Here is a 15,332-nt window from a genome sequence, read left to right as displayed (position 1 = left end):
CCATTTGTCTTACACCAGGAAATTATGTCTTTACTTGTAGACCATTAATGCAAACTATCGGAAAGATCAAGAAAAGGCAGTTACACCTCAAATTTTCAAAGTAGACCACTGTTGTAGATATTCAAGCTGTGCCACCTCACAAAGGGTCAATCTTCAGAGGAGTGGGCCTTCCTGCTCTGCAAGTCTCTAAAGCTGATGTAAGCTTGGGAGCACAAAAACCCAACTGGCACACTGAAGTTTCTGCCAAGACTGTTTAAAAGTAGGGAATGGGTGAGAAAGCAAAGGAGGGACTTTTAGGAATTCTTACCTTATGTGGGTCAAGCAAGAAGTCACTAAATTTACTGGGGAGAGAGTATTTCTTCACTAGCTCATCCTCCACTACCCACGGGGCGTTCTCACACGTGCCGGCCCGTAGTGCGTTGTGACGGATGAAGTACCTCAGGATCTCCTTGTTGGGAGGACGCTCTGTACGGACTAAGCTATCTGCTGGTACGTTGCTGATGATCTTGGAGATAACAAACAGACTGTTAACATTTAACTTCTAACCACATTATAAATACCTATCATATGGCTAAAAGGAGCAAGGACCATTGTACTGCTTCACGTCCACGAACTCATTGCTCTTTCAAAGCTCTCTTGCAAAGACTCAAAACAAAGCAAACAGAACTTGCAGAGCCACGATGCACAAGACCAGTAGGAGATTCAGTTAGCCAAAAAAGTAAAAAGCGTTAGTTTATGTTGCAGATTTCCTGCCAAAGCCCAGTGCCTTATCTCTGGCCTTCCTCCAGCGTGTGCTTGCTACTACCTTAAAAGCTTTTACATATTAATTTTTTTTTTTCATTTTTATTTTTTCATGGAGACCAGAAGAGTAACTCTGTGAGTGGTACTCATTAAATTGAGGTCAGCACTGCCTCTCTTGTCAAATTAGCAAACAGATGACAAAAAGCACGCAGCAGTGCTGCAGCTACACAGAGCTTCCCGAAGAACAGCCACCTCCGACTCTCAGAGAAGCTCAATTACAACAAGAGCAGCAACGGCCGCTCGTGATTTAACTAGTCATCCTCTGACCAAGTTTCATTAACTGCCTGACCAGAGATTAGCTGGTTAGCAGCAACCACTCTAAAGGTACTGTAGCACTGTGACTCCGTGTGTGGTACCAGGGAATTGTCAGGTGTCTCCACGCACAAAACCCAATTCTATATTGAAACAGCCAGGCTAGCCAGCCTCACCGACAACTACAGCCATCCCGCTTCCAATACCATGACTCTGGCAGAAGGTACTACATTGTGCTGTACAGACACACCAATAGTGATTGTTTAATTAAACATGCATGTTCATGTTATAATAGAAAGGATTCAAGCAGACAACTCACCTTATCTTCATTTTTCAGCTTGACATCATATTTGTGTGGCAGGAATTTAGGTGGAACCCACTTCCTTTCTTCCTTCTTCAAAGAAGTGGGAAGCTTCCGAGGAGACCTACGTGCTCGATCGTCTGATAAAGCAAGGTGAGACATTAAGTATCTTAGTATTAGAGTTAAAAAAACCAAACAAACGGTAAAGAATCCAGACCATCGCTGGACCGGGCACCCTACCCCTTGCTACCTATACAGTGTTTGCTTAAACTAGAACATCAGGAAAAAGGCTCAAATTGGGTTTAGAAATATCCTGAAGATGCAAGCTGGGAATGCAGTCCCTAAACAGCTCTGAAGTAAGAGGCAACACCTATCTTCAAGGAGTACCAAGGACCACTTGTAATATTTAAACCCACCTCTCTACGGACGGTAAGCTGCAACTACCTATGCAAAGGGAGAAAATTCACGAAGGGGAGACAGGTTTCATAACCTAAGCAGTAACCTGCTTAGGGAGCTCCTGCTGAGAGCCCTAGCTGTCTCTGCCAGGCCACACTTGAAATAATTCTACTGCAGGAATTACTGACTCTAAATTAAAGTAACTTTTAAAATCGTTTAACTTTGGTGGCCATTAAGCATTCTACAGTTATGAGCTCTATGTATGCGGGCTAGTTTAGCTGGAGATCTTAAGCACGCTTATACAACCAGTCTTTTTATTCCTGAGAGAGATGGAACTGAAAGAGCACAAAGGCATCGCATCATCTTGCCAGCTGGGGTTGAGTCTATTATTTCTATATTCAGGTTGCAAATGTTAATGATTTAAGACAAAATCCAAGTGAACCCCGAATGTTGTTATGTTTGTAGCTATGACTCAAAGAAAATGCTAAAGCAAGCATGATAGAGAAGAATAATTATCTACTAAGTATACGCAGAATATCAGTAGATGCTAGACTTAAGTCAGACTTTTAGAGAGGTATATATACACACGACTATATATATATATTTACAACTATATATAATTGTCGCATTGTAAGTCCTATAGAATTTGAGCTTCAGCAGCATTATAGCTTACATGGTATGAAACCAAGTTCTGCCCACCCCCGCCTTCCAAAAATCAGTCACTCTGGTTTAGGAACAGATCACAGATGCTACGGGCTGACTGTACCGTATACACAAAGGGGCAGCTGCTTCCCACATTAGTGCAACATTTCACATAATGGAATGGAGAACCCTCTCCTCCAAACATCACTCACTATAGAAGTTTTTCTTTAAAAACAAAGAAACAAACAAAACCCAACTGAATTTCCTAACAGCGATAGTACGTGTGAAAGGAGACTAATCCTCTTATCACAAGTCAGGCTGAGACATAACTTTTGCCTTCTTCGGTTCAACATTTCTATTAAAAAAATCTTGATAAGTTCAAATATTATGAACTATGCTTTTCTGCTCTACAGCACAAGCACAGTCACATACAAGACACTTCACGCTCTGTAAAAGGTCTGCTTTCAGAGATCAGCCTCAATGCCTTTGAAGTGCTGAATGTTACCTTTGCTGGATGCATGTGCCAGGCATAGCAAATTTTTATTTACGAAATAAGTGTGTTGCTTAGTCCTGGCTCTAACCTTGAAGGAATCTTGTTACACTGCTGCCTCTGCAACAGGCCTGTAAGCAACCTCTGCTTTCTAGATTCTAGAAATGGGGATGACTTCGCTGAATTCCATCAAACAGCACCTGGATGCTCAGGGGTGGGGAAGAAGAAATCACCATACGTTCCTTCCTGAAGTTCTTATACAAAAAGCATGTTTCACTTGTTAGTTGCATTCTACTGTAACAAACTTATATTCACTACACTACTGGAACCTTATAAAGCACCCATATGCTGTTGTCTCCTAATATTCACCACTTATTTTGGATCTTCCAAAGCAGTATTAGTTCCAAGTACAGCTCAAGCTGCAGAACCTGCCTTCAGTAGTTCACCATCCATTTTCAGGAAAAACTAGCCTTTCCTCTCACCTCTGCAGATTTTCCAGAGTTCACTCCTTAAGCAACTAAAAATACAAAGCCACTTCAGACTGCACATATGATGCAATAAAACTGGTATAAAGCCCTATTTTTAGTTTCTGAAGCACAGTAGGCTCCTAACCAGAGAGACTGAAGCTCTCTTTCTCTGCCCCTTTTTTCCTCCAACAGAATCACCAGGTTTGACATGAGTATTAGTAAAAATGCTAAGGTTAACTCTGCCCCCTCGTGTGCACACAGAAAGATACAGCTCGTCCATCACACACTGTTACGTAGAACCTGTTACTGCTTCTAAATGCTCAATCTTGCACAGTGACCTCAACCTGTATTGCCAGTGGTCAAGTATGCAAATTATTAGAAAGAAAAAGTCAAAGTCAGTGTGGCCAGACATCTCCAGATGCTGCACACAGACTCCTGCAGGTGCAGTTCAGGGCCCGGGCCCACTCAATGAAAGCAAGTCTTTACTACTTCTGTAATATGCTGTATAAACATAACAAATGCTACGGAGTTATTTTAATGGACTCTGGAATATAGATTCAGGAATGAGTTTACTCTGAACCTATGTTCTATTATAACACAGAATATTGCATTAGCAATAAAATATCCTTTTAATAAACACGTATGTGCAAGGAGAAGAGTCAAAAGAATGAGCCCTTACTGCATTTACTGATTATGTTATGACTCTGCCAGCTTCTTTGATTTGAAAGTGCTGAGGTTCCGTTCCTCTTTTACAGAAAGGGTAGGACAGTCACAGTTTAGAGAGATGACTAAACACAGACCAGATAATCAGTCCAGTCAGAGACTGGAAAAGGCGCAGGAATCCCCATTCCTGCAGCATTCTTCCAACCACAGAGCGCCACACTGGCAGTGTCAGCAAGAGCACAGCTGACCACAGCTGGTTAAATACCGCACACCAATGAACAAAATATTATGGTAGACTTCACTAAACACCCAAGCCCAAAAATGCTGCTGTAAATTTGGCCAGTGAGCATTTCTAAAGTAAAAAGTACTTCCCATGCCTTTTATGAGGTAGTTTGACAGAACTACCACTCAAAAACAAACAAAAAAGAGTGCATGCATTAGCCCCTCTCCTAACTACTCTTCTAAAGGATAAGGCCAGATCATTTCTGCAACACTTTTTTCCTTCCTGGTTATACTGTAATGAAATCAAAACAGCTCGTAACTTTTTCCAGTACCAATCAGAAACAGTTGACAATTATTAAGCTTAGGACTAGAGCTTGATATATATAACTTGTTTTCCACTCCTGATGTTGCTATTAGTTTGCCAAGCTGTTTTCCAAGTTTCCTCTTCTCCACATTAGAGGAGGCTATATACACCCTCCCCAGATGCTGGAGTGGCTGTTTACAAATGTAAACAGTTTATTGCATTTATGTGCCTGTAAAGTTAAGCTATCCGGATTGGATCTATGCTGTGGGTTTGGTTTTTTTTTTTCCCCTTTGTTTTAAAATACTTATTGAAATATCTTTTAAAGAATCTTATCGTTCCATTTTTAAGAAGTTACACAGGACATAAAACTATTTTTTTACCCCCTCTTTCGACAGTATCTTCTAAGAGTCAAGAAAAGCCTTGGACATCCACTGTTTAGTTCTGCAGCACAGCAGAACAGATATGAAAGAGGGGAACAATGTTTCCAAGCAGGTTTTATTTTGAACTGTTAGAAAAAAAATTAGTATGCATTTTTCTGCATGAATTTTGTCTCAGCATTTGAGAAGTGAAAAGGGGATAAACTAAAATAAAATAAAAAAAAACACTCTTGTTTTTTATGTCAACTGGCGACATGAGAGAGAATTAGAGCTTGTCTCTGACTACAGAACAGGCTTTAGAACTAGCAATTTTTGTTCTGAGGATGAACATCACATCAGAACTTTATGATTCTGCATGAATCATTGCTGTTTGTCCCCTCCCCCCCCCCCTTTTTTTTAAATATACTTGTTTTGTTTTCGAAGCTTATACATTTCATGCATAGCTTTTGGTATTACACCTTAGAACGACAGCACATTTTCGGCTTTAAAACAGTTGAAAGCCAACAGTACTGATGCCACCAAAGCTGCACACTAACAATGACAATGTCAGGATTTCCATCCCATAACACTGTTTAACCGTCACATACAACATTCACAGCCCAGGCCCAAGACGCACGTAAATTCAAATATTCACTTGCAGGTGCTACCTGCAGGCATGCTGTCTTACTACTTACTCATACTTTCCCTTCTGTTGTCGTCCTCCTTCAGGACAGCTTCCTTCTGGTTTTCCTGGGCTGCCTGGCTGGAGTTCTCCTTGTCACTGGATGGGGAATCACAGGCTCCATCAGATTTCTTTTCCGAGGCCTCTTCATCAGCTTTCTCCAGGGGATGTATTTTCACAACTTTCACGGGCAACATTTTCTGCTTACCAACCTGCATGGAAATATTGATGAAAACCAAACCTGAGCAAGACACATGAACTAGTGAGCTTTAACACTACAAGGAAGGAAAAAAAGCAGCTAAGACAACCTACAAACCCCAATTTGGCAAAACACTCAACTGACATCCTCCTTGAGAGAAGCTCATGATCCCTCTCATGAAACAATTACAGGGTAACTTTCTACTACTGCTACCGGGAAGTTCTGTACAAATTGCTAAGAACGAGAGAACTGCCGATCCCCAAGTTTGTCCAGTGTCTAATAATGCTGCTTTCTCAGACAAAGGAAAGAGTGTGTGCAAGGTGCAAGCATGCTCTCTCAGGAGCCCCAGTTGAGAGAATATGGCATAAACAGACCGCGAACAGAGAACGTTTTAGAACTTTCCCTTATTTTTAACAATTTTGAGTTCCCCCCGTCATTCCCAGTTTTGGAGGCAATTTTCTCATCATCAGAGCATTGTTAGAGATTTGCAAGCAGTGGACTTCAAGCTACATTGGCTTCTGGGAACATGCTGGGTGAAAGGATTACAGCAGATTATAATTTATACGTTCTTTTAATTAAAATATGTATTTTTATATATATTTAAATATATACACAGACCATCACATATTTAAGCAGTATAACAAACGTATCTCTATTTCCCCATGCACACAGTCATTTTTCTCTTGCCATCAGTGTGGGTCATCCACGTGCTTTTGCTCATGGAACCAGTTTGCATTCAAAAGCCGGTGCTGTCACTGGGATTCTACAGAAAAGAAATTCTCACCATCTATGTGATAATGTCAGTGGCTAACATATTCTTCCCATCTACTGCCTTTAGTTATCCAAAATTAGCTCTGTGCAAAAGCACGGGTTCAAACGGAAAACAGAACCTCACCTCAAAGTCACACTCTTCTCCCACTGCAAATTTTGTCATGATCTCCAGCCAAGCTGCATCCACCAACTTTTCCAAAGATACAGTGTTGTGGTGGACTATTTCCAGTACCAGTTTCTCATACCAGATGGGGAACTCCTCCTTCAAACTGAGCAAGCACACGAGAAGTTTTCATTATCCAGGGAATAAAAGTCAAAATGCAAAGTAAGTAGCCTCCCATTTCGCAATTCGGAGAACTCGAACAGCCAGGACAATGTTTGAGGCAGATGCCCCATTAGCATGCAAACATCCAAGGGCTTTTCCCTGCCCTCCCCCCAAAGTGTTAATTGGCATGACAATACAAATTGTACTTGTCCTTCCCAGAAGTAACACCATTAAGCGTTCTGGAAGAGCAGCACTGATGGTGAACCCTTGCCGGTTATTACCACCTCTCTATTAGATGTTAAATATATACCAAAACTATGTCATCATTCTGGGGCTTGTTACTTTAAGATTTTGCTTCCAACAATAACATACTGCTGATTAACATTTTGCATTTTCTTCTTCCCAAACAGACGGCTAACACAGTAAAGCCTGCCTCTGTCTTCTTACACAATCAAATCATCTTTCCAGAGAAAAATATTTTGTGTGTTTCACCATGTCATGATCTTCAAATTTTTTTATCCAAAGAGAAAGGACTGTTACAAATTTACTTGACTGATTTCCTTTCTAAAAGATCAGGTCAGTTAGCTGATAGGAGTACTAAGAAATATATTGCATAAAGCTTTCTGGCTAAAAAGTAAAGTCCATTTCAAGTTACTGTAAGGAGGAACAAAATACTCCACTTTTCCAAAACCCTTTCAGCTTCCTAGACTCAGGAATCCGTTGCTGACAATCCTCAGCTATATTTGCTGTTCTACAACTGCCATGAACAAATGTATCCCTTTAGCAAAATACCTAAATGAACTTTTTTTATTCAGGCTAGTGTCAGGTATTAAAGCAGCCAGCAAATTGCTTGGGAAGCTTTTAATGCCGTTTCAAAGTAGCAAGACCAAAATCTCATTTCAGAGAGTCTTTTCCCTGCCCCCCCACCCCCCAAATTTAGAAAGACTGTAGCAAAATTTGTTACTGAGAAATCTTCCACTTAGTCCATTCCACTTCCATTTACGTTTCTGAATGTTTTCAGAAGCGGCCAACCAATCCAACATTGTTAACCAAAAGCAAGCAACACTAGACCAGTGGTTTTTGACTCAGGATTATAATTTTACAGAGCTGGCTCTGCACCCGCCTCTCACACAGGAACACTAAGGAAGAAAGAACGAAGGCAGTAGTACTTCAAACCTCACAGAAATCAGGACTATTAGCAAATAGGTTTCTTATTTGTTGCTTTTAAGGATGTGTTCAACCTCAAATGATGGGGCTTTTCTCCTTAGGCTAAGGCTATTAACTCTTTTGCCAATGAATCAGAAACATGGATTCTTCATGAAATCAGCAGCAGAAAATGCCACCTCTTAGGCAGCACTGCTGACAAGCTCCCCAGTTTAAATCCAGGGGAAAAAAAAGTCACAGAAGTCCAAGGGATCGGTTCACAGAACAGAGAATGACATTTGTTTGGCATAATTCCTACGATTTGGTAATCACAAAGTAATAAAAAGGTAATCAAATCAAAAATACGTTGGTTGAACCAAGGACTCACACCTTTACAGAAAATTCATTTCTACGGCAAGGGTCGTGCCGGATCCCAGCCCAGGACCACAGGCCTGTGCCGTGCGCTGGAGGGGAGGGCAGGGTCACAGCAGCCCAGAGGAACAGTGGTGGTCTGAACAGAGCACTGACTCCTGCTGGTCTCCCTTTGTTCTTTATTGTTTCAAGTGGAGCAGATCCCCAAAATCTCACTCCAAAATAATTTTATTTAGTACAACAACCGATTCCAGTGCAGATCTGGAAAAAAGAACTACGGCTGAGGACGTGGCTGACATGAAACACTTCAACGGCCTCTTTTTACTGTATTTTTACTTTAGCTCCTTCAAGATTTATTTTTTCCCCTCCTCTGAAAAATTCCTGTTACTCAAGGGGCTTTAAAATATGCCAAGTACCACATGCTGAACTATTTTGGTTCAAGTAATACCAAGATACAGCACTAAATAAGTACATTACTCAACTGCATTAGTGATGGCATCAAATTTGGATTTCATTTGCTTTCAACTCCGGAATTCCCACAACTCCTTACACCCAGCAAAAAAGCTCCTCACCTCACAAACCAGCAATCACGTATCATTCCCAAGTCCACCCTTCTGCCCCAATGCCTATAGACAGACACATACCAATTTCTTCACTGGTACTTACAGCTCGGCAACTTCCTGCTCCTCCTCCCAAGCTTCTTTGTGCGTCAGCTGGCTGCTTCCTGTGCTCTTGCACGTCCATATTCGCTCGCTGTATCTCTCTAAACGCGCTTCATATTCTCTGGAGAAGTGGCAGCTCAGGAAAACAGGATTTGCACAGTGGAGAGCGTCATCACAGTGGCACAAGACCATCAAATTCAATTAAAGCCTTACTTCTGGAATGCACACTGGTGTACAGAAGGTGCCACACCACTGTCACTTCAGCTGAACGTTTTGCGGCATAGCTAAGTTACTCCTCAGCTTTTCCAGTCTGATTCATTGGAAAACAGCACAAACAACACCACAGACACACGCGGGAGATGTGGCATGGACTACTGCTAAATAACCGCTGGGGAACTACTACTACTACTAGTGCCCTAGGGTGGTGTTACAAACTCTAGATGCAAATTACCAGTCTACTCAGTGCACCCAGTCTTTTGGGTAAAAAATCCAAAAGCTCTGAAACTGGAATGACTAGAAAGGCCACCTTTCATTTGGTTTCCAACAAGAGCAGCCTCCTGCATTAGCACAACATTACGACCTTTCGCACCAACCACATCACCTGCTTCCCGCACCAAAACCACCCTCAAGATTACCTTATTCTGGCCGTTCAGATTAATGGGTGCACAGGTGAGGCACCGCGGTGCAGACAGCATTATGAATTACAGCATTAGCTACTCTGCTGTAAGCATCTGTGTCTATGCTCTACACATTGCACCTAAGCGGCAATTCACTGTCAGTGAAAAAAGATATAAGCTACTTCATGCTTTCTGTGGATAGAACGTGTACAGGCACAATTATCAGAAAAGCTAGCACGGTGTAAATTCATACCAATTTACCCTGTGGCAGCCTGCTTAAATTGCCATATGCTTACTGATGGTAATTTAAGTGGAGAAATTATAACAGAGAGGCAGGAAAAGCATCTTCCCTTCTCCATCAGCATGTTCTCCAGCAGAAAAGCAGGCGCAGAGTACAAAGCACACTTTTAACAACTCCAGCAGCTCAGCCTGCTGCAGCACAAGTGCTAATTATGAGAGTCTCTGTGGGAAACAGATTGCTCCATGCTCCTGCGAAGGCTGAGTCTCCAGCCACAGCAAACAGCTCATCGTATCCTGCATATGCTTTGTGTTTCAAGAAAATTTTAGCGCAACTAACCTATTTTCATTATTATTCGTTGTTGGTTTGTTGTTTGGTTGTTTTTTTTCCAAGATTCCTATTAGGAAGACAAATTACAACTCCAAAGCCTCATTTCCTCACAAGCCCTGAGGTAAAGTGCAACAAGGTACGGAAGCTGCACTGTGGACATTGATAGACAGGTATCTCACAGCACAGCAACCGGTGCTCTGCAAGAATATAAGCCAGGAACAGAGCCACCTCCAGAGGAGCTGCCACTGCTGACAGTACTCCCTCTGCCTGGAGCAGATCTCGAAACCAAGGAGAAATCCCACAGTTCCTCAACTTTCCCTGCTTGTGGAGTCTCCGGCTCTTCGGCGGATCAACAGTGATCTGACAAGTCATCCCCCAGATAAGTTTTGAGCCCTCTGGCCAGTTCTAACCCCTCCCTGGGGTTTCAAAGATACTTAAGTTTCCACAGAAAGGAGAGGTGCTACAGGGCAGGGGCAGGAAGTGCCATCACTGCTGAGAGGCAGTGGCAAGGAGTAACCACAGCTTACAGAGGAACTCATCTGCAGAGCACCGCCAACCAGAACAGAAGTGTGATTTTAACATATTTTGTAGTGATACTAAGATAAAAGGGGGGGGGGGGGGGGATTAGTGGTGTCAGGGAGGGGGGAATCAAACAAGAAACCAGGAGTCCTCCTTGTATTTACAGCAATTAAACATTAATAATGACTACACTGCAATCATAATGCTATTCCTCTCCCACAAAATGAGTTAAAAGCAAATCCCTGCCATAGACAAGAGCCTAAATGCACAAGCAGGAGCAGTGTTCAGCTTCATTCAGCAAGTCCACCTCCACTCTGCCCCAGCCCTTCTCGCGTGTCCCTGGACACCACCTAGATATGAAGGACCTGCAGCTGCCATAACACAAGTGCTAAAGGAAGGACACAATTCTTAAGGGTTCAGCACATTGCCTTAATAAACCTTCAGTAGTCTAAATAAATATTTGAGATACAGCTGGGAAGTAAAATTACGGTCTACCTTCCTTCTGCATTTATCAACTTACTTTCTTAGCCCTGTGAGGAGATTCCTTCCCTTTCAGCAAGGGGAGCAAATAAATGCTGATCTCCAGTTGTAAAATAACTGAAAGATAGGTTTTTTCCTCACACCATTTCCCATATCAACAGGAAGATCCACAAGAAATTTCCCTATGAGTTTTCCCCTCCTTGTACACACCTATGAGCACAAGCTCAATCCCACTATATCAGGATCCATATTTTTCAGATCAACACCAAATTTAAAAGGGGCAGGTAGAGCAACTTCCCTGTCCAGCTCCACTCTGCCTCTCCAATGCAATTTAATTCCACCTACAGCCGATCAGCTCATCTAACACTGACCCCTGGCCACATTCCTTCACCAGCACTCAAAACTCGTGCCCGCAGTGCCCACCCTGCCTTTGTGCTCTGCCACAAGCTCCCAGGTCAGGTCCTGCTTTGAAATCCTGGGGCCAGCACAAAGCCAAACACAAAATGTTTTTGCAAAGTTTACTATAGCTCAAACTTTCCACTACACATACACTATTTGTCCTTTCCATGCAGGCTGGAAACAAACCCAACAAATTTCAGACTGTTCAGGACTACAAGCAAGGGCTTACTGGTATGCCATAACCAACCCATCTCTCTACACAGTTGGAACTGCCATTGCCACAAATTCCCAACACAGTAATAAATAAAAAACCCTGGACACCAGCTACTTGTGAGCATTCCCAAAAAAACCATGAATAACACATATGTTAAATAAACAGATGACTACCCACTGTGTAACAGTTAATACATCACATCTGTTTGCATCACACTGAAGAACACAATGTTGAAAGGCAAAAAACCAATTACATTTAAAAAAAGGGACTCTTTTAAAGAAAAATGTTTAAAAGTAAACAAGCTAACCACTGCACAAGATGACTGTTAAGTGGACAGAGTTTACTTCTTCCTGGGTTATTGATGCTCTCACAGAAACGAGTATCAACTCCAAAATAGCTTGAGCATTTTAATTGTTCCCACTGGTATTAGCTAAGACGACAAGCTTACCAGGAAGGTCAGTACCTTTATAAGACGTTAGTCCCTGGGTGGGTGGCAAAGTTTTCCTGGAACTAGGGTGTGACACGACCCTGCTTTGGTGCTGCCATCTTTCAGCCAAAGTTTAACTGGCCGGTATCACAGATGAAGATGTGAACGCCAGCCTTTAACTTGCATGCCAAACACAGCCCGGTTCCTCATGTTCTCTGTGCTACTTACCATACAAAAACACTAACCAAAGACAGACAGCAAGCTTTTATCTAGGGAGCAAAGCAACATAGCTTCCCAAAACCATACACTGATGGCTCAAGGAAAGCTTTGGCTGGACTAGCACCGTCTCATCAGCCCAGGTTGGTTAGCTCTCTGAACCGAGCACCTCGCTTGAGCTGGCAGCATGGTTTTCCAAACTGCAGCTGGTAGAGCAGAACACACACTTTAGCAGTCCTACCCGCTAACAGAAGAGATGACCTGCTCACCAGGGAACAAATCTGGTGTTTGGTAGACTCCAAATGCTCAGTACATGTGCCGCAGACCAGGGGCACATGTAACATAAACCTGAAAGCGCGTACCACACATGAAGCATTTGCCTGACACCTCACGTATCTCAGAGCAGATCTACAGAGCTCCTTCAAGGACAAGTCTAACGCGGCCTGCCCAGCCGTCTGCCATCCCCACACAATTAGCAAGGCTCACTCTGAGTCAGACACCAGAAGCCCAAGGCTTCACTGGGGCACAAGCCAGGACACAACAGGCCCCACACACCATGGTTTCTCTTAAAAGATTCTAGGGGTATTTGGCAGTCAAAGGAAGCCACATAAAGATACAGAGAAATGTCAGATCCAAATAAACACCTGAGCTCTCATCACCAGCTTATCCATCTGTCCACTGCTTCTGGACACTTTCTTAACACAGGTCCATGGGGCAGATGTCTCTCCTCATATACAATACCCCAATCGCACTTTTTGTTCAACCCAATCTACAGCTGCAAATCCTAACAAAAATCCCCAAAACAAACAAACAAAAAAAAGGAGTCTTAAGAACTTCTTATGTCTTTCAAATACTTCATTCGTTGCTGTGCAGAATAAGAACCTGCACACCCTTTAGGGGAAGAGCTGAACAATAGTTTTTCAAGGTGGAAAAAGGAAAGTCCAAGAGATCATATTCTGCCAGGCTTCAGCATAAACAACACTGATCGCTGCTCTGGTCAAGGACTAGGGTACTTCTTGACACAGCCCCTCTGCAGCCATTCCTATCCACAAAAGCCATTCCTCTGCACTATCTAGGATAACCAAAAGTGACCAAAAAAAACCCCTCCAAGTCTTGCTTAGCTAAAATCTCTCTTCAACTTACTGACTCATTTGCAATTTTCTGTTCCACTTTTTGCCTAGCTTGTACACGGCCAAAGCAGCAAGACAGAAACCCAACATTACTTAGTTTCTCTTTTTAGCTTCATGACACCTATCTGCCAAGATGAACTTTCTAGAACATGCTAGGCTGTCCGCCTCCCACGGCAGCCCATGCTGTACTTTCTCCAGGAGAAGAGCACCTCTCTAGAACCTCAGTGGTTTCCTCTTTCCTTCTGACCCTGCAGCTAATGCCATCCCCTCCGAGGATGAGAAACCGTCACTTTTCTTCCTTAATACCATCCATGTGTCTGCAGAAACATCTCCTACATCTACTCACAGACCCACAACAGCCACACCAACAGACTGGTGCTCTCAAAAGGTGCCCAGTAACTCCCCTGTGCTGTTCCCACAAGGTAAACAAACCTTAAAGCCACATCTTCTTTTACAAACCTAGTAATTAGGCTTAAGCTCTGTCTTTTTGATCACTGATTGTTCCTCACAGGGCAAGAGAGAGAACAGGTCTTTGCCCGGTCAGATGGATGACTGAGCTACTTTCAGTTTGCACACAGCAGAACAGCAGGTTTTTGAGTCACAGACTGAACGCTTTAAAATACTGTTAAAAAGCAAGTATTAACACTCTACACAACCTCATTTTATAGGGCTGAATGCATTAGCAATGTCTATCCGCATTCAGATAGGCACTTCCTCTTCAAAAGCTACCTAATCCTTCCTAGGGGCTTTCACCGGTTGTTCTGCATACTGAAGTAATAAGACACTCTCCAATACAGGGGTCTGCATAAGTTCTGGAGTTCCTTTGTCTTCCACGCCACCAAGATCTCTGAGGTATGTTCCTATAAACGAGGTGCGTTTCCGCCTCCCTTCCAGTCCTTCCTTCAGTCTTCAGTTCCTCAGATTTTGAGCCTTGTAACACAAACAACAAACCAGCCTCCAGCAGGAGCAGTCTGCGGGTTACAGCGCAGAACTCGGGCACCTCCGGACCCACACGGGACCCGACTAGTAGCTCTGCCTCAGTGGCTGCACATCGCCTGTGACAGTTGCCCGCCATGGCCCACCTCCGCTTCCTGCCGCTCGAGGACCGTCACACGCCGACTCCCGTGGAATCATAAAAAAATAAAACGCTTTTCATGCAAAAGCAGCCCAGAACAACATACTTACAGTCAGACTGAAAACCTGGGTTCTCCCCTGGCGAGCTACCTCTATCATTATTTTATTCTCTTCCCTGTAGGAGCCTCTGGTTTCAATGCCACCCCTCACCCACGGGACGCACGCCACAAATTGCTATTGCAGCCCCTCTCGAGAGTTGCTCCTGCGCTAACTGCATTAATCAACCCCTATCTACCGGTATTTGCTGAACACACAGCCGGCTCCCGCTTGCCGGCAGCCTTTACACGTTAGTCCCTTCCCACGGCCTCAGACCACCCCCCCTTGCCCCGCGGAGCTGCCGTCTTCGCTGCCCCTCGGGTCTGCCGGGAACCGCTTCTAAACAGAGCCACAAACTTCTCGGGGAACAGCCGCCCCCCCCGGCGCCAGGGCCGGGCCGGGCTCCCCCCTCACGGGCCGGCGCCGAAGCAGCCGATCAGCCCCGCGGCAGCTTTGTTCTGCCCCGCCGCCCCCCGGGAGGCCGGTTCCGTGCCCGGCAGAGCGGGCCTGCTCGGCGCGGGGGAGACCGCCGTGGCAGGTGACAGCAGAGCAGCGCCGCCGGAGTCCGTGTCGTTCCCCCCACCCCCGCCGCCTTGTCCCGTCC

At 43.9% G+C, this 15,332-nt stretch overlaps 1 protein-coding gene across 4 annotated transcripts in view; it reads right to left on the bottom strand.

The window, feature by feature from the left end:
• The window catches only part of BAZ1B (bromodomain adjacent to zinc finger domain 1B), a 50,929-nt gene that overhangs the window by 35,314 nt on the left and 283 nt on the right, over positions 1-15,332 (bottom strand). The window contains exons 2-6 of one of the 4 annotated variants that reach the window (XM_054207965.1): positions 8,993-9,109; positions 6,671-6,815; positions 5,590-5,788; positions 1,373-1,494; positions 308-505 (exon numbers count right to left, since the gene is read on the bottom strand). In XM_054207965.1, the coding sequence (XP_054063940.1) occupies positions 308-505; positions 1,373-1,494; positions 5,590-5,788; positions 6,671-6,815; positions 8,993-9,109 (781 nt within the window). Of the gene's footprint in view, positions 1-307; positions 506-1,372; positions 1,495-5,589; positions 5,789-6,443; positions 6,539-6,670; positions 6,816-8,992; positions 15,263-15,332 lie in introns of those variants that run through there. The other 3 variants (XM_054207964.1, XM_054207962.1, XM_054207963.1) reach the window with 3 other exon arrangements.

This window comes from Rissa tridactyla, chromosome 7 (assembly GCF_028500815.1).
Source record: "Rissa tridactyla isolate bRisTri1 chromosome 7, bRisTri1.patW.cur.20221130, whole genome shotgun sequence".
NCBI lineage: Eukaryota > Metazoa > Chordata > Aves > Charadriiformes > Laridae > Rissa > Rissa tridactyla.
The sequence above is the reverse complement of the archived record's forward strand: the minus strand, read 5'-3'. Positions and strand labels throughout refer to the sequence as shown.